Below are 20,360 nucleotides of genomic sequence, written 5' to 3' on the forward strand. Positions count from 1 at the left end.
GCATCTCAAATACAGAAGAAAATGGAGTCTCTTATGTCTGCTTCTTTCTAGATAGACACAGTAACAGTCTGATCTTTCTTTCTTTTCCCCACAGCAGACAAAGCTTCCAATTTTTCTGCATCCTCGTCAACATTCATTTCCTGTTTTTTTGGTAGTAGCCATCCTAAAGGGTGTGAGGTTATATTTAACTGTGGTTTTTATTTGCATTTCCCCAGTGATTAGTGATATTGAGTATCTTTTCATGTTCTTATAGGCCATTTGTAGATCTGCTGTGGAGAAATGTCTATTTAAGTCCTTTGCCCATCTTTAAATTTTTTTGTTTGGGTTTTTTATTTTGATTTTTTTTTGGTTATTGAGTTGTAGAAGATCTTACATATTCTGGATTTCAGCTGTTAACCATATGTATGGATTGCAAATATTTTCTCTCATATAGATTGCCTTTTTACTTTGTTGATTATTTCCTTTGCTGTGAAGTTTTTAAGTTTGATATAGTTCCATTTGTCAACTTTTGCTTTTTTTCTGCCTGTGCCTTTGGTATCATATTTAAGAAATCGTTGCTAAATCCAAGAAATCATTGCTAAATCCAATGTCATAAACTGTTTTCTCTCTGTTTTCTTCTATGAGTTTTATAGTTTCAAGTTTTATGTTTAGGTCTTTAATCTATTTTGAGTAAATTTTAGCATATAGTATATGGTAAGGGTCTAATTTCACTCATTTGCATGTGGATTTCCAATTTTTCCAGCACTGTTTGTTGAAGAGACTGTTTTTTGCCCTCTTGTGTAGCTTTCATACCATTATTGAAGATCATGTAATCATATACCTGAGGAAATATTTCTGGGTTCTCTTTTCTATTCCATTAATCAATATGTCTTTTTTATGCATTATCATGCTGTTTTGATAATTGTAATCTTATATTTTAAAAGAAGTGTGAGACCTCCCTTTTCTTTTTTTTTCTCAAGATTGTTTTGACTGTTCTGGGTCTTTTGAGATTATATATGCATTTAAGTGTATTTTTCTTGCTTTTTTCTTTTTTTTTTTTAGACAGAGGCTGGCTCTGTTGCCCAGGCTGGAGTGTAGTGGCGTGATCTCAGCTCACTGCAAGCTCCACCTCCCGGGTTCACACCATTCTCCTGCCTTAGCCTCCTGAGTAGGTGGGACTACAGGTGTCCACCACCTTGCCTGGCTAATTTTTTTTTTTGTATATTTAGTAGAGACTGGGTTTCACCATGTTAGCCAGGATGGTCTCGATCTCCTGACCTCGTGATCCACCCGCCTCGGCCTCCCAAAGTGCTGGGATTACAGGCGTCAGCTACCATGTCCGGCCATATTTTTCTATTTTTATAAAAAAATGCCATTGAGATTTTGATAGAGATTACATTGAATCTGTAGATTGCTTACAGTAGTATGTACATTTTAACAATATTAAGCCTTCCAATCTGTGATCACAAGATGTCTTTCAATTTGTTTGTGTCTTTTTATTTTTATTTTATTTTTTATTTTTTATTTTTTTTGAGATGGAGTCTTGCTCTGTCACCCAGGCTGGAGTGCAGTGGCACGATCTCAGCTCACTGCAGCCTCCACCTCCCAGGTTCATGCCATTCTCCTGCCTCAGATTCCTGAGTAGCTGGAAATACAGGCACCCTCCACTACTCCTGGCTAAATTCTTTTATTTTTGTAGAGACGGGGTTTCACCATGTTAACCAGGATATTCTCGAGCTCCTGACTTCATGATCCGCCCACCTCAGCCTCCCAAAGTGCTGGGATTATAGGCATGAGCCACTGTGTCCAGCCTGTTTCCTGACTTTTTAATGATCACCATTCTAACTCTCATGAGATGGTATCTCACTGTGGTTTTGATTCACATTTCTCTAATGAACATCGATGATGAGCTTTTTTTCATATGTTTGTTGGCTGCATAAATGTTGTCTTCTTTTGAGACGTGTCTGTTCATATCCTTCTCCCACTTTTTGATGAGATTTTTTTTCTTGTAAATTTGTTTAAGTTCCTTGTAGATTCTGGATATTATCAGATGTATAGATTGGAAAAATTTTCTCCCATTGTGTAGGTTGCCTGTTCACGCTGATGATAGTTTCTTTTGCTGTCCAGAAGCTCTTTAGTTTAATTAGATCCCATTTGTCCATTTTGGCTTTTGTTGCCATTGCTTTGGTGTTTTATTCATGAAGTTTGGTGTTTTATTCATGCTTTGGTGTTTATTCATGCCCATGCCTATGTCCTGAATGGCGTTGCCTAGGTTTTCTTCTAGGGTTTTTATGGTTTTAAGTCTTATGTTTAAGTCTTTAATCAATCTTGTTAATTTTTGTATGAGGTGTAAGGAAGGGATCCAGTTTCAGCTTTCTGCATATGGCTAACCAGTTTTCCCAACACCATTTATTAAATAGGGAATCCTTTCTTATTGCTTGTTTTTGCCAGATTTGTCAAAGATCATATGGTTGTAGATGTGTGGCATTATTTCTGAGGCCTCTGTTCTGTTCCATTGTTCTGTATATCTGTTTTGGTACCAGTACCATACTGTTTTGGTTACTGTAGCCTTGTAGTATAGTTTGAAGTCAGGTAGCGTGATGCCTCCAGCTTTGTTCTTTTTGCTCAGGATTATCGTGGGCTCTTTGGGTTCCATATGAAATTTAAAGTAGTTTTTTTCCAATTCTGTGAAGAAAGTCAATGGTAGCTTGATGGCGATAGCACTGATTATAAAATACTTTGGGCAGTATGGCCATTTTCATGATACTGATTCTTCCTATCTATGAGCATGGAATGTTTTCCATTTGTTTGTGTCCTCTCTTATTTCCTTGAGCAGTGGTTTGAAGTTCTCTTTAAAGAGGTCCTTCATATCTCTTGTAAGTTGTATTTCTAGGTATTGTATTCTCTTTGTAGCAGTTGTGAATGAGAGTTCACTCATGATTTGGCCCTTTGTCTATTTGTGTATAGGAATGCTTGTGATTTTTGCACATTGATTTTCAGTTTCTCATTTTTGCATATGATGTTGGCTATGAGTTTTCTTATATGGCCTTTATTATATTAAGGCCATTTCCTTCAGTCTTTTTTTGTCGATTGTTTTTATCATGAAAGGGTATTCAAGTTTGTTAAATGCCTTTTATGTGCCAATTGAGATTATTGTGGTTTTTGTCCTTCATTCAGTTAATAGGATGTATTATACTGAATTTCTGTATGTTGAACCATCCTTGCATTCTAGGAGTAAGTCCTACTTGATCATGATGTAAAGTCCATTTAATGTGTTGTTGAATTCAGTTTGCTAGTATTTTGTTGAGGATATTTTTTTTTTCATCATTATTAATCAGAGGTATTATCCTGTAGTTTTCTTTTAATACCTTTCTCTGATTTTGGTATCATGGTAATGCTGGCTTCATAGAGTGAGTATGGAAATTTTCTGTCCTTTTCAATTTTTTAAAGAGTTTGGGAAAGATTGGTTCAGTTCTTTAAATGTTTGATAGAATTTTCCAGTGAAGCCCTTTGGTCCTGGGGTTCCTGTTGCTTAGATGTTTTTGATTACTGATTCAGTATCATTACTACTTATAGGTCTGTTCGTAGTTTTTATTTCTTTATGATTTTGAAGACTTTCTAGGAAGTTATCCATTTCTTCTAGTTTATTCAATTTGTTGATATATAGTTTTTCATAGCAGTCTCTTAGGCTCTTTTCTATTTCTGTTACAGTTGTAATGTCTCCTTTCACTTCTGATTTTTGTTTTTTCAGTCTTTTTTTTTTTTATAGTTAAAGGATTGTCAATTTTATTCACTTTTTCAATGAGCCAGTTTGCAGTTTTGTTGATTTTTTTTTTTTTTTTTATTCCTTGTTTCTTTTATTTCTGCTCTAATCTTTATGATTTTCTTCCTTCTGCCAACTTTGGGTTTAGCTGTTCTTTTTCTTTTTTTTTTTTTTTGAGACAGAGTCTCGCTCAGTCGCCCAGGCTGGAGTGCAGTGGTGCGATATCGGCTCACTGCAAGCTCCGCCTCCTGGGTTCATACCATTCTCCTGCCTCAGCCTCCCAAGTAGCTGGTACTACAGGCGCCCGCTGCCACACCCGGCTACTTTTTTGCATTTTTAGTAGAGATGGGGTTTCACCGTGTTAGTTGGGATGGTCTCTATCTCCTGACCTCGTGATCTGCCTACCTCGGCCTCCCAAAGTGCTGGGATTACAGGCGTGAGCCACTGCGCCCGGCCTAGCTGTTCTTTTTCTAGTATCTTGTGGTATAAATATAGGTTGAGCATCCCAAATCTGAAATTCTGAAATCCAAAATGCTATAAAATCCTAAGCTTTTTGAGCACTGACATGACACTTAAAGGAAATGCTCATTGGAGCATTCTGGATTTCAGATTTTTAGATTTGGGGTGCTCAAATGGTAAGTATAATGCTAATATTTCAATATTCAAAGAAATCCAAAATCTTGTGGTCCTAAGCATTTCAGATGAGGAATACTCAACCTGTAAAAAAATCAGGAGCTGAGTGTGTTTTCTCAGTTGTGGCAAGCTGTGTCAGCTTCTCTCTGGGATGTTACATGTTTTCTGGTGCTGCCATGAGCCTGTGCACTCTCCTTTGTTCTCGATGCCCCACAGGCATCCAGAGTATGCTGGTTCCCCAACAGCACCCATGTCAATTGAGACAGGAAACAGTCCCTTGGACAGCCCTCCAAGCAGCTGGAATGTTGAACATGTGTTCTACTCTTCTCTTTCTCTCCAAATGGAGAAGCCTTTTAATCCCAAACTATTAGTTTGGAGTGGTGGGGGGAAGGATGCTGATGTTGAATTTCAATACAGATGTTCTTGGCTTTGAGCTTACCTGGGGTACTGTGACTTCCTAATTGGTTTCTGTCATTGTCATAAAAGCTTTTTGGATCATATATTGTTGCTAAAGTCAGTGTTTTTGTCAGGGAGCATGGTCTTGGGCTTCCTATTTTGTCATCTTGCTGGCCTTGGTGTCCAGAGTTTTCATTGGGGTTCCATGGTGTAGGCATTAAAAAAAATTTTTTTTTAATTTTGAATTTTTGTAGAGACAGGTTCTCACTATGTTGCCCAGGCTGGTCTCGAACTCCTGGACTCAAGCAATCCTCCTGCCTTGGCTTCCCGAAGTGCTAGGATTACAGATGTGAGCCACCACACCCAGCCTGGGTATCATTGATTGAATCATCATCTATGCAGTTGACTTAGCCCATTTCTTCTCTGCAGAGTGGGTTGATATAATTTGGCTGAAAACCCCAAACCTCTAATCACATCGATCTTTCTGGCATGGCCATTGCCCACCTGAGTCATCTCCTTAGTGTAAACTGTCTAGGAGCTCACCATAAGTCTCCTTGTTAGTTTAGCATCAACTATCAGATGTGGTTGGAGGGTTTAGAAATTACTTCTAAGACCCTGGGGACAAAAGTCAGCCAAATTCCTTGTTACAAATGTTTATAGAAATTGAATCACATGATACAAAATAATTTTTTCCTAAATAGAAGTTTAACAGTCTTAGAAAAGTGATAGATTCTTCTTTTTAATTTTTGTTACCGCAGTATTTTAACTATTTGAAGGACTGTTTTGTTCTCTAAACAGTAACGAATGCAGTACTATTCCTTTAATTTATACCTTAAATGAGTATGTTACTAAAACACTAAGTGCTAGGATAGAAAAGTGGAATTAGGCTCGCATGGTGGCTCACGCCTATAATCCCAGCACTTTGGGAGGCTGAGGCGGGTGAATCACATGAGGTCAGGAGTTCAAGACAACTTGGCCAAGATGGTGAAACCCTGTCTCTACTAAAAATACAAAAATTAGCTGGGCGTGGTGGTGCATGCCTGTAATCCCAGCTACTTGGAAGGCTGAGACAGGAGAACCCCTTGAACCTGGGGGGCAGAGGTTGCAGTGTGCTGAGATCACACCATTTCACTCTAGCCTAGGTGACAGAACAACATTCCGTATCCAAAAAAAAAGAAAAGTGAAATTAGTCTTTTGATTTAAAAAAAAAAATGTCATGCCTGTTTTTTTTTTCCTGGGTATAAAAGTAATATGTTCATTGTAAAAACAATTTTTTTGGAAAAGAGTTGCATTTAAAATAACAAAAGTCTTTTAATGTTTTATTCCCCACTCTTTTTTTGTTTCTGTCAATATGGAGCACATTGAAACGCATTTTATGTTAAAAAAAAATACAATTGAGAAAACGACCTAGGGTCGTTTCCTAGGGTTTTGTGTCATTTTTTCGTACATAACACTACATGTAAACATATACTACATAACACACTACAGATCAGTATTTTCCTATGTCAGTAAATAATCTTTAAATACAGTTTTATTGTTTCTCTGTTTTTTCATGTTAACATTATTTCTAGTTTAATGCATAAATTAGTAGATATATTAGATAATTTATGATTTTTCTTGATTGATATTCAAGAACTTAAAGGTTAATAATTACTGGTATTGATACCTTACCTTCTCATATTGTTCATAATAATACCCAGAGCTATTCTTTCAAACTAGTTAGCTTTCTCTTTTATTTATTTTATTTTACTTTTTTTTTTGAGACAGGGTCTTACTCTTTCCCCATGCTGGAGTGCCATGGTGTGATCACAGCTCACTGCAGCCTTGATCTCCCAGTCTCAAGTCATCCTCCCATTTCAGCCTGCTGTGTAGCTGGGACTAAAGGGGCATGCCACCACGCCTGGCTAATTTCTTTGTATTTTTTGTAGAAATGGAGTCTAACTATGTTGCCCAGGCTGCTCTTCACTCCTGAACTCAAGCAGTCCTCCTGCCTTGGCCTCCTAAAGTGCTGTGATTACAGGTGTGAGCCACTGGGCCTGGCCAGCTTTCTTTTTCTTTTTCTTTTTGAGACGGAATCTGACTCTGTTGCCCAGGTTGGAGTGCAGTGGCGCGATCTTGGCTCACTGCAGGCTCCGCCTCCCGGGTTCAGGCCATTCTCCTCCCTCAGCCTCCCCAGTAGCTGGGACTACAGGCGCCCGCCACCACGCCCGGCTAATTTTTTGTATTTTTAGTAGAGATGGGATTTCACCGTGTTAGCCAGGATGGTCTCGATATCCTGACCTCGTGATCCACCCGCCTTGGCCTCCCAAAATGCTGGGATTACAGGTGAGAGCCACCGCGCCCAGCTACCAGCTTTCTTTTTCGTTGTCTTGCAGTAGGATTAGAGCTTAGACTTTACGTTTTCTTAGGCTTTTTCTTTCAAATACCTGTTTTCAGGATTTTCTAGTGTTTATGCTTTAGGCAATACTTTTAATGTCCCTTCAGTTTTTACGAAAAATGCATAGGTTATATTTCACATGTATATGTTTACATATTTGGTGTAAATTTGTTTTTTTCTTTTTTTTTTTTTTAGTTATACTTTAAGTTCTGGGATACATGTACATAAAGTGCAGATTTGTTACATAGGTGTACATGTGCCATGGTGATTTGCTGCACCCATCAACCAGTCATCTACATTAGGTATTTCTCCTAATGTTACCCCTCCCCTTGCCCCCAAAGCCCCACAGGCCCTGGTGTGTGATGTTCCCCTGTGTCCATGTGTTCTCATTGTTCAGTTCCCACTTATGAGTGAGAACATGTGGTGTTTGATTTTCTGTTCTTATGTTAGTTTGTTGAGAATAACAGTTTTCAGCTTTATCCATGTCCCTGCAAAGGACATGAACACATTCTTTTTTATGGCTGCATGGTATCCCATGGTATATGTGCCACATTTTCTTTATCCAGTCTATCATTGATGGGCATTTGGGTTAGTTCCAAGTTGTTGCTATTGTGGTGTAAGTTTTTGTGTATATTTTAAATCTATTTTTCTTGCAGGCAAGCCATTATTTTCTTCTTTTTTTTTACTTTTTTTTTCATTGCTTTAATTGAATATTTATAAGAGGGCACTATGCTGGAGATGTGAGGATAAATTCTCAAGAAAATTAAAAAATATGGGTAGAGAGTAATAGATGCTTACATCTGATATTATGCATGGGTAGGTTTTAAAGTTTGATTGATGAGTCTAAATAAATCTAGTTTTGGTTGTTTCCTACCCTTGCCAGGGTCCTGTATTAATAGGAAGTTCACATGGTGGTGTCAACATTGAAGATGTTGCTGCTGAGACTCCTGAAGCAATAATTAAAGAACCTATTGATATTGAAGAAGGCATCAAAAAGGAACAAGCTCTCCAGGTATGTTGTATTCCTGAAAAATTTCTACCTTATGATTAGAGAATTATGATATTTAAAGATAACTATACAACTGAAGTAATTGTCAAAACTTATTTAAATATTTTGAGTGTCAGTCGGATCATAAGGTCAGGAGTTTGAGATCAGCCTGGCCAATATAGTGAAACCCCCTTCTCTACTAAAAATAAAAAAAAAATTAGCCAGGCATGGTGGTGCATGCCTGTAGTCCCAGCTGCTCGGGAGGCTGAGGCAGAAGAATCGCTTGAACCCAGGAGGCGGAGGTTGCAGTGAGCCGAGATTGTGCCGCTGCACTCCAGCCTGGGTGACAGAGTGAGACTCTGTCTCAAAGAAAAAAAAAAAGGTCATTACTATACCATTACCTTGTCTAGTAAAATTAACAATAATTTTTTTTTTTTTTTTTTTTTTTTTTTAGACGGAGTCTCGCTCCGTTGCTCAGGCTGGAATATAGTGGCACCATCTTGGCTCACCACAGCCTCCGTCTCCCGGGATCAAGCAATTCTTCTGTCTCAGCCTCCCAAGTAGCTGGCACTACAGGCGCCTGCTGCCACACCTGGCTGATTTTTGTATTTTAGTAGAGACAGGGTTTCACCTTGTTGGTTAGGCTGGTCTTGAACTCCTGACTCCAGGTGATCCACCCGCCTCGGCCTCCCAAAGTGCTGGGATTACAGGCGTGAGCCACCACGCCCAGCCAACAATAATTTCTTAGTATCATCACTTAGTCATTCAAATTACTCTAGTTGTTTCAAATCAATTTTTCATCTACAATTTGACTCAGGATCCAAATAAGGTCCTTCATTGTTATTTTATTTATTTATTTTCTCTGAGATGGAGTCTTGCTCTGTCACTTAGGCTGGAGTGCAATGGTACGATCTTGGCTCACCGCAACCTCTCCCTCCTGGGATCAAGCTATTCTTCTGCCTCAGCCTACTGAGTAGCTGGACTACAGGTGTGCGTCACCATGCCTGGCTAATTTTTGTACTTTTTTTTTTAGTAGAGATGGGGTTTTGCCATGTTGGCCATGCTGGTCTTGAACTCCTGACATCAGGTGATCCACCCTCGTCGGCCTCCCAAAGTGCTAGGATTATAGGCGTGAGTCACTGTGCCGGGCCCCTTCATATTTACTGACTGATTTGGCTCACAGGTCTTCAAAAACTTAACAGGTTTCTCTTTTTTGCTGTCTTCATCTTTTTTCTTCCAGTTTAGTTGTTGAAGAAACTTAGGTGATTATCATTCATTGTTTTTTGTAGTCTGGATTTTATATCTCCATGGTTTAAGTGGTTGAACATTTAAAATATTCCTGTGTCCCCTTTATTTTCTGTAAATTGTATAGAATGGATGGGACACTGTCTTATATATCTCCATGATAGAGCTGTGGTTTATGAATGATTTTAAGAATTCGTTGAATGCTGTGGTCCTTCTTTCAGTTTGTATATGTTCACAATAAAATTTTGCCTACAGTTTTACTGGTCTTCTCTATTGTCCTTGTGTGCTCCTTCCCCTCCATTCTTCCCCTCACAAAAAAATGTCCCCATTGAGTTTAATATTATGGCCTGTGAGAGTTGCTTGGTAATATTTGTAATGCTGCTATTGAATTAAATTGTTTGCTTTGGATATAAAATTTAGTGACTCATCTTTTCGTTTGTTTGTTTTTGAGATGGAGAGTCTAGCTGTGTCACCCAGGGTGGAGTGTGCAGTGGCACAATCTTGGCTCGCTGCAACCTCCACCTCTCAGATTCAAGCAATCCTCCCACCTCAGCCTCCCAAGTAGCTAGGATTACAGGCATGCACCACCATGCCCAGCTAACTTTTTTTTGGGTATTTTTAGGAGAGACAGGGTTTCACCATATTGGCAGGCTGTTCCAGAACTCCTGATCTCAAGTGTTCTGCCTGCCTGGGCCTCCCACAGTGCTGGGATTACAGATGTGAGACGCTGTACCTGGCCTAATGATTCATCTTAAAAGAAAAATTCGAATATTGAACTTTGAAGTTAAACATTTTTATTATTATTATTATTATTATTATTATTATTATTATTATTATTTTTTGAACCTGAGTCTGGCTCTGTCGCCCAGGCTGGAGTGCAGTGGTGGGATCTCAGCTCACTGCAAGCTCCGCCTCCTGGGTTCACACCATTCTCCTGCCTCAGCCTCCCGAGTAGCTGGGACTACAGGCACCCACCACCTCGCCTGGCTAGTTTTTTTTTTTTGTATTTTTTAGTAGAGACAGAGTTTCACCGTGTTAGCCAGGATGGTCTTGATCTCCTGACCTTGTGATCCACCCGCCTCAGCCTCCCAAAGTGCTGGGATTACAGGCTTGAGCCACCGTGCCAGCCTAAACATTTCTATTTTTATTTTCTTTTTTTTTTTTTGAGATGGAGTCTCGCTCTGTTGCCCAGGCTGGAGTGCAGTGGTGTGATCCTGGCTCACTGTCAGCTCCGCCTCCCGGGTTCACACCATTCTCCTTAAACATTTCTTCATGAGAAAACTATGTCAGAATAAGTTTATGGCTGGGCGTGGTGGCTCACGCCTGTAATCGCAGCACTTTGGGAGGCCGAGGCGGGTAGATCACCTGAGGTCAGGAGTTCAAGACCAGCCTGACCAACATGGAGAAACCCCGTCTCTACTAAAAATACAAAATTAGCCAGGCATGGTGGCGCATGCCTGTAATCCCAGCTACTCGGGAGGCTGAGGCAGGAGAATTGCTTGAACCCGGGAGGTGGAGGTTGCGGTGAGCCGAGTTCACACCATTGCACTCCAGCCTGGGCAAAAAGAGTGAAACTCCATCTCAAAAAAAGAAAAAAAAGAATAAGTTTATGGTATTGAAGTACAGCAAGTTAGGCCGGGCACGGTGGCTCAAGCCTGTAATCCCAGCACTTTGGGAGGCCGAGATGGGCGGATCATGAGGTAGGGAGATCGAGACCATCCTGGCTAACACAGTGAAACCCCGTCTCTACTAAAAAATACAAAAAACTAGCTGGACGAGGTGGTGGGCGCCTGTAGTCCCAGCTACTCGGGAGGCTGAGGCAGGAGAATGGCGTGGACCCGGGAGGCAGAGCTTGCAGTGAGCTGAGATCCGGCCACTGCACTCCAGCCTGGGCAACAGAACGAGACTCCATCTCAAAAAAAAAAAAAAAAAAAAAGTACAGCAAGTGCAATAAATTTTTTTTTTTTTTTTTTTTTTTGAGACGGAGTCTTGCTCTGTCACCCAGACTGGAGTGCGGTGGCATGATCTCGGCTCACTGAAACCTCTGCCTCCCAGGTTCAAGCGATTCTCCTGCCTCAGCTCTCAAGTAGCTGGGATTATAAGCACCCGCCACCATTCCCAGCTAATTTTTGTATTTTTAGTAGAGACGGGGTTTCACCATGTTGGCCAGGCTGGTTTTGAACTCCTAACCTCATGATCTGCCCACCTCGGCCTCCCAAAGTGCTGGGATTACAGGCGTGAGCCACTGTGCCCAGCCAAGTGCAAGAATTTTGACCAGCACAAAGGTTTAAAGAAGATAGAGAAATGTTTCTGATGGAGAGTAAAGCAAATAATTTTGGCAGATGAATGATATAAATGTTTAAAATGCACAGATTTGATTAGGCAGTTATGTGAAGATGATGAGAGTGAAATTTGGATGAGGAAGAAAATACTTGATTTACAAGAATACATGAAGAAATAATCTAAGATTATATAGCATTTTTCCTGATGGTTATGAGTGGAAATAGTGCCTAGCATTAGCAAATTGATGTCATAATGAATTGATCAGAATTTGTAGTTTTCAAATGTTTAAGCCTAAACATTTGGTTTTAGTTTTTGGTTTTTTAGGTGAGTTATGACATAGTGAAAAACTTTCATAATAAAATGGTACTTTCATATTATTCTTTATTTGAAATAGGTCATAACAAAAGATTACATTCCTTAGTGCTTTTTTTTTGTTTGTTTTTTGGAGACAGAGTCTTACTCTGTCACCCAGGCAGGAGTGCAGTGGTGTGATCTCGGCTCACTGCAACCTCCACCTCCTGAGTTCAAAGCAAATTTTGTGTCTCAGCTGGGATTATAGGCATGCGCCACCACACCTGGCTAATTTTTGTATTTTTAGTAGAGACAGTGTTTCACCATGTTGCCCAGGCTGGTCTCAAACTCCTGGCCTCAAGTGATCCATTTGTCCTCCCAAAGTGCTGGTATTACAGACATGAGCCACTGTGCCCAGATTACATTGTTTAACTTGATCATTTACTTTATTTATTGGCATTTGGCTCTTTGTAAATATCTTCTTCATCTTCAAAGAATTTAAGAATTTTTTGTTACTGAAAATCAAAAGAATGTGTTACAACCTTAGATAGCAAATGAAAAATAGGAAAGTATTCTCATAGTGTTCCTGAGCAGTGGCAGCACTGTTAGAGTAAACATATAGACATGTATCCTCTGTACCAGTGGTTCAGAATTGCTTGTGGAACTTGAAACATGATAGATGCTTGATCCAGTGTAGAACTTGTCAACCAGAACTTCTGAGTTGGGACCTTGATATTGTATTGTTTAAAAGCTCTATGGGTATCTCTAATTGGGAATCCCTCAAGACTGTAAACTCCTTTATGATATTATAAAGTTAAATATCTTTATCTTTTGGGCCTAGCATAGTGCCTGGAATGTATTAGATGCTCGGTAGATTTTTGAATGAATGGGGTAACACTCATTTGACTCAATGACATGCATTCTTATTGCTTGCTAGACACTCTTTATAAATTACACAAAAGGTAAAATAGGGTCTTCTAATATTTTGGCTTTTATTTGGACCATTAGGGTTGTCACATTCTATATTTTTAGTACAGTCAGGGTTTCACTGTGGGTGGCCAGGGTGGTCCCTAACTCCTGGCCTCAAGCGATCTGGCCCCCTCAGCCTTCCAAAGTGCAGGGATTACAGGCGTGAGCCACTGTGCCTGGCCCACATTTTATATATAGTTTTAATAAGATATAAGCCTCTCTTTTCAGCTTAGGTTGGCCATAAAGCTTAGGCAGTATGGACATTATGGAATAAACCCTGGAACTGGAATCTAGGCCAATGGCAAGTTACTTGATCTCTCTGAATCTCTTTCTCATCTATAAAATGGGCATAATATTTTAAGTAAAGTTTTGTTTAAGATTTTGAGTAAAAAGTTTTGTTTAACCGTTTAGTAATGGTAGCTGCTATTTCAGTAATTAATGTTTGACTATTAATGACTCATATTTATCGTTTAAGTGATAAACTACAAGGCTTTTTATTTACAATAATGTTGATTAGACATGCAGACCACCTATAATAAAAAGAAATATTGATTTCAGCTTGCACAGAAGATGGGATTTCCACCTAATATTGTGGAATCAGCAGCAGAAAACATGGTCAAGCTTTACAGCCTTTTTCTGAAATATGATGCAACCATGATAGAAATAAATCCAATGGTGGAAGATTCAGATGGAGCTGGTAAAGTATCTTCTTTTGTCTAATATGATTATTCATTTATTTCTCTGTTATATGCTTCCCTAAGGAAGTTAAACTCATAGAGGTTCAAGAAGTTAAACTTCTACCTATGTAGAAGCTTTTTTTTAAAATAACAAATAGAACGAATATGAGCAAATATTAAACCCATTAAAACAAAACAAACTATTAAACCCATTAAAACGAAACAAAAAAAATAAAACACCTTATAGAGACATGCACAGAGGGGTCGGAACTGTGCTGTCCAATACAGTGACAATCAGCCACACGTAGTTATTAAAATTAATTAAAGTTACATAAGATTTAAAAATTCATTTAATTAGTTGCACTAGTCATGGTTCAAATACTCAGTAGCCAAATGTGGTTACTGTATTAAGAGAGCACACATATAGAGCATTTCCATCATTGCAGAAGGTTTTATTGGGCAGTGCTGGGTTAGTGTATCCAGTGTGGTGGTGATTGAGCTGTAATTTTGTCAAATTAGCTATCTGGATATATAGATTGCATACTACATACATTTTGCATCTTTATTCACTTAGTAACATATCCTGGGGAAGTCTTTATGTATATGGGGTCTTTATATATTAAGGATGTCAATCTTTTGTCTGACATTTGGTCTGAATCTTTTTCTGAGATTGTACTTTATTGTTTAATGTTATTTGATTTTTGGGGAAATATTTTTGTTTTTGCATGTACTCAAATCTCATTACTTTTTTTTTCTTGAGACTGAGTCTTGCTTTGCTTTATTGCCCACACTGGAGTGCAATGGCGTGATCTGGGTTCACTGCCATCTCCGCCTCTTGGATTCAAGTAATTCTTCTGCCTCAGTCTCCCAAGTAGCTTGGACTACAGGCATGCACCACCACACCTAGATAATTTTTTTTGTGTTTTTAGTAGAGGTGAGGTTTCACCATGTTGGTTGGCCAGGCTGTTCTTGACCTCCTGACCTTAGGTGATCTGCCTGTCCCGGCCTCCCAAAGTGCTGGAATTGCAGACGTGAGCCCCTGCGCCGCCAAGTTCCATTACTTTTATACTGAGATATTTTTTTTTCTCCGTCTTTTACACTTTTTTTTTTTTTGGAGATGGAGTCTTGCTCTGTCGCCTAGGCTGGAGTACAGTGGCGCGATCTCGGCTCACTGCAAACTCCGCCTCCCAGGTTCACACCATTCTCCTGCCTCAGCCTCCTGAGTAGCTGGGACTACAGGTGCCCCCTGCCACGCCTGGCTAATTTTTTGTATTTTTTTAGTAGAGACAGGGTTTCACCATGGTCTCGATCTCCTGACCTCATGATCTGCCCGCCTTGGCCTCCCAAAGTGCTGGGATTACAGGCGTGAGCCACCGTGTCCAGCCTTCTCCATCTTAAGATCAGTAAATATTCATCCTCAATGTGTTTTGTTTTTTCCTTTGGGTCAGTTTAGTCAGATATGTTCTATTTTTTGAATTGTTTCTTTCTTACTTTTACATGTTTAATCAATTAATATTTTACTTTAGCTTTACTTTTTGTTTTTTAGAGTATCTTATTCTATTTTTAGTAAAGCTAAAGTAAAGGTTCTGCAGTGAGAACTTTATTTTCTTTTTTTAAGCTTTCAAGTAAAGCTAAAGTTCTGCAGTCAGGTTAAATTATGGCATTAAGATATTCTAAAAAACTAATAGTAAACTGCATGCAGACACACTTGGAATTTAAAGTCCAAATGTGATAAGATCCAAAGGATCTTGATAACTGAAGTCCTACGTCAGATTCTCTTATTTGAGGTAGAAGTTCAAGGAAATTGATGTTCTCTCTAATTTGTTGTTTGACTGAATATTATCTAGAGGGATTATGGATTCTAGGTGGAGTGGGATTCTTTCAGCCATGGCAATTTTGACAGTTTCTCATGGGAATGGGTTGAGTTTTCTCATGGGAATGGGTTGAGTTTCTTCATGGTCTCAGAAGTTATTATTGTTTGAATTTTAAGTCTCTTATGTGTTTCACATTTAAAGATATATAAAATATTAATATATACAAGTTTATCACAGCTTTGACTCCTCAATTACCAAATTTGGGGAAATAATAGCACCCCAAAACCTTAGCCATTCACTGGGAACAATTATCCAAAGCATTACTATGTTCCCAGAACCTTGGCCTTAGTTTTATCAAAGATCGTGGCAGAAACTCAGTGGTATCTGAGTGAAGAACAGTAGACAGAAACTAGTCTCACCAGAATACCAGTCATCCTGATTATTTTCCTGTGGACTTAAACTCAGGAGAAATCTCCAAGCAAAAATTGATTTTGGTACTATGCATTTGTTACTTCTAGAGAGGAAAACTACCAATGTGTCATCTCCCCTGTTGAGTACCATGAAATAGGCACCTCAGTGTGAACTGAGAATGGGCTCTACTGATATTCTACCCATACTTACTTGTGAGCATGTATTGTCAGTGGCTGCTTCTACTGCCTGTTACAGACCTTCTGCCTAAGAAATCTCTTTCCTAGGGATTTCACCCTGAGTTTTTTTCCATTGGAGAATCGCCCTCAACTGCTTCCTCAGTAAACCTGCCTTGATCTTCTGGAGTGTACTCCAGAGGCCTAGCAGGACTACTGCCTTCACTAGGTGTTCCTCATGCCCCTCCCCACCTTTTAAAAATTTAATGGGCTACCCAGTATTTAGAAAAACACTTTTTTTAAAATCCAAATACTGATTTAAAAAACCTTAATACTGAGTCACAAATTAAAAAGTATTAGCAGATATCTAAGAATTCATAACAGATAATGATCTTTAAATACAAAGCAATAGCATTGGAAATTAATATAAAATATTGTATTTTTTAATTTTTTGAGACAGTCTTGCTCTGTTGCCCAGGCCGGAGTACAGTGACACAGTCACAGCTCATTATAGTCTTCTGGGCTCATGCGATCCTCCCTCTTCAGCCTCTTGAGTAGCTGGGACCACAGGCGCATGCCACCATGCCTGGCTAATTTTTAAAAAAATTTTTTGTAGAGATGGGCCCTCAGTATGTTGCCTAGGCTCGTCTCCAGCTTGTGTGCTCAAGCCATCCTCCCACCTCAGCCTTCTAAAGTGCTGGGATTAAAGGTGTGAGCCATCACACCCAGCTTATTTCTTTTTTAAATACAAAGAAAATACTTTATGAATTAATGAAGAAACAATAATGGAAACGAGAAAATATTTCAAACTGAACAACTGCAAGGAATGTAGTGTTCATTGTGAGGAATACTCATTATCAAAGGGGTCAGTTTCTTAATATTTAGGTTGGTACAAAAATTGCAGTTGTTGCCATTTTTTAAAAAAACGGCTATTACTTTTGCACCAGCTTGTATAACTTAAATGTAGTTATCTAAGGATTAACTAAAAACTGTCCAAGAACCATCCAAGAGTGGATCTTTATCCAATTTATATGGAAAGTAAAAGGATAAGAATTGCCAATTTTTTTCCTGTTCAACAGCATTAATTTAATTTAATGGGTGGTATTTTGCTGAACTAAATCATTCCTTACGGTGAATATGGTACCATGTGGGCTTTTTTTCCCCTTACTTTTAAATTTTGATACAGAAATAAACAGTATAGGGAACTCCTAAATACACTTTCCTCAACATTGCCAGTTGTTTACATTTCACTCTATTTTGTTCTCTTTCTGCTCTCTGTCTGCGTAAACATGCATTTGTGTGTATAAAAATATAAATATATTTGGAACCATTAAGAGTAAGTTGGAAGACATTGTTCTTCTAGTATCTAAAAACAAGAACATTCTTTTTTTTTTATTTTTTTATTTTTTGAGATAAGTCTCGCTCTGTCGCCCAGGCTGGAGTGCAGTGGTGCAATCTTGGCAGACTGCAAGCTCTGCCTCCTGGGTTCTCACCATTCTTCTGCCTCAGCCTCCCAAGTAGCTGGGACTACAGGCGCCCGCCAACACGGCTAATTTTTTGTATTTTTAGTAGAGACGGAGTTTCACCATGTTAGCCAAAATGGTCTTGATCTCCTGACCTCGTGATCTGCCCGCCTCGGCCTCCCAAAGTGCTGGGATTACAGGCATGACCCAAGAACATTCTCTTATATAACCTGGCTACATTTATGAAAACCAAGAAATTTAACACTGAGAAAATATTATCTAATTCATAATACATATTCAAATGTAGCCAGGTGTCCTAGTAATGTCCTTTATACTATTTTCCCCCAGGAGCAGGATCACACATTGAATTGAGTTGTCACGTCCATTTGACCTGGAACAGATCTTGAAGTTTGATTTGTTTCTTGACCTTATGTTTTTGTTGTTCCATTTTTTTTTTTCTTTTTTAAAGAAGGGCTCATTTATTTCGTAGAATGCCCTTCAGTTTGTGTTTCTCTGTTTGATGTTCCCTCATGGTGTTTTTTTCCTTCATAGTGCACGTTGTCAGGAGGTACATTATGTTGGTTTGTTCCAGTATTGATAATGTTAACTTGGCTCACTTGTTTAAGGTAATGTCCAGAAGGTTTTTTCATTATAGAATCATTGTTTTTTCCCATTGTAATTACTATGAAATTTGTGGGAAAATATTATACTACTTGTCAAACTTTTACCCATTAGTTTTGGCATCTACTGATGCTTTTCTAACTGCATCATTCCTTCTATATTTAGTAGTTGACTTTGTATTAAAAGAAGAACTTTCTCTTCTGCCCCATTGATTTGTATTAGGATGGGCTCATCCATTCTTTAATCAATGAGTTATCCCTTTTAATCATTATTTTGTTGCATGGACTGTCCCAGATTTGGCCAGCACAGGCCACTTTCAGGCTTGCTCTTGTGGCCTCTTTTTTTTTTTTTTTTTAAATAAATGAAAAATTATAAATAAAATTATAATTTAACTTACAATATTGAAACAAATACACTTTCAGGAAGTTGTTAAAATAATACAGTCTTACATGACCTTCACCCATTGATGACATCTTATTTAGCTGTATACACCCAAATAGTTGACATTGGCTCATTACTGTTAGCTAGACTAAATATTTTATTTAGTTTTCACCATTTTTTAACATTTTAAACCTGCAGTCATTTGTGTGTGTATGTATAATTTTATTTAATTTATTCCATACATAGATTTGAGTAGCCACCACCACAATCAAGATACAGACTGTTCCATCAATACAGGAGACCTCTTTGTATTCACAGCCTCTACCAATTCTTTCCTACCCCGTCCCTGTGCCCTGGAAATCACTAGTCTATTCTCCATCCTCTATAGTTTTTTTTTTTTTTTTAATTTTGAGAATGTTATATAAATGCAATCATATAATACATAACCTTTTAAGGTTGACCTTTTTACTATACATAATGCCTTTGAGGTCTATCCAGGTTGTTGCATCTGCCAATAGTTTCTTTTTTATTGCTGAGTAGCATTCCACTGTATAGAAGTACCTGATTTCATTAAACTATTTACACTTTGAAGGATATTTGGGTTATTTCTAGTAGTTTGCTATCACCAACAAGCTGCTACAAACATTTGCAAGGTTTGTGTGACTGTAAGTCCTCCCTTTGTCCTTTTGATATGTCCATATTATTATTTGAGCAAGGCTTTAAATTTTGTGCAATAATATATTCCAGGATTGTCTTCTGTTTTCCTTGTCACAGTTTGGCAATCCACTGTTTCTCCAAAGGACCCTGGCTTCTTTTTGTGGAAAACGATATTTATTAATAGGTACCAAGATAGACATACTATTTAATGCATATTGCTAATATTGTGTCATTGCTTCTAGACCTTTTCAGCAAACACAGCCAAGAAGTATGTTTGTATATGTGTATATATATGTTTGTACACATACATAAAAACACACCTATGTTTATGTCTGGTTTTTTTTGTTTGTTTGCTTGTTTGTTTGTTTTGGGACCAAGTCTCGTTCTGTTGCCCAGGCTGGAGTGCAGTGGCGTGATCTCAGCTCACCTCCACCTCCCGGGTTCAAAGCGATTCTCCTGTCTCAGCCCCCTGAGTAGCTGGGATTATGGGCACTTGCCACCATGCCTGGCTACTCTTTTTGTATTTTTAGTAGAGATGGAATTTCTCCATGTTAGCCAGGCTGGTCTCGAATTCCTGACCGCAGGGGATCTGCCCACTTCAGCCTCCCAAAGTGCTGGGATTACAGGCGTGAGCCACTGTGCCCGGCCTTCTATCTGTATTTTTAAAAAAAAACATTTTGTAGAGATGGGCCCTCAGTATTTTGCTTAGGCTCGTCTCCAACTCGTGTGCTCAAGCCATCCTCCCACCTCAGCCTCCGGAAATGCTGAGATTAAAGGTGTGAGCCATCACACCCAGCTTATTTTTTTTTTTTAATTTAAAGAAAATACTTTATGAATTAATGAAGAAATAATAATGGAAATGAGAGAATATTTCAAACTGAACAACTGCAAGGAATGTAGTGTTCATTGTGAGGAAAACTCATTATCAAAGGGGTCAGTTTCTTAATATTTAGGTTGATGCAAAAATTGCAGTTTTTGCCATTTTTTAAAAAAAATCTCCAAATGTATACTGATAACTCTAATTCCACTTGAGTTCTTCAAGGTTCATTCTAGTTTTACCACTTTCTATATTTATAATTTTCTTATTCAACATTTATATAAATGGCTTTTATTAGCTTCAATATATTTTATTCATTTTGTTACCAAAACACCAGGGCTTTGGTCTAGGTCCTGCTGCTTCCCACACAGAAAGCCAATCACTGAGAGGTATTGCCAAAGAAGAAGGGTTTAATTGGGTGC

The 20,360-nt window shown here is 38.6% G+C and overlaps 1 protein-coding gene across 1 annotated transcript in view; it reads left to right on the forward strand.

The window, feature by feature from the left end:
* The window catches only part of SUCLA2 (succinate-CoA ligase ADP-forming beta subunit), a 66,080-nt gene that overhangs the window by 23,963 nt on the left and 21,757 nt on the right, over positions 1-20,360 (forward strand). The window contains exons 5-6 of the mRNA XM_010363864.1: positions 8,032-8,160; positions 13,483-13,621. Coding sequence (XP_010362166.1) covers positions 8,032-8,160; positions 13,483-13,621 — 268 coding nt within the window. The remainder of the gene's footprint in view (positions 1-8,031; positions 8,161-13,482; positions 13,622-20,360) is intronic.

This window comes from Rhinopithecus roxellana, chromosome 18 (assembly GCF_007565055.1).
Source record: "Rhinopithecus roxellana isolate Shanxi Qingling chromosome 18, ASM756505v1, whole genome shotgun sequence".
Classification (NCBI taxonomy): Eukaryota; Metazoa; Chordata; class Mammalia; order Primates; family Cercopithecidae; genus Rhinopithecus; species Rhinopithecus roxellana.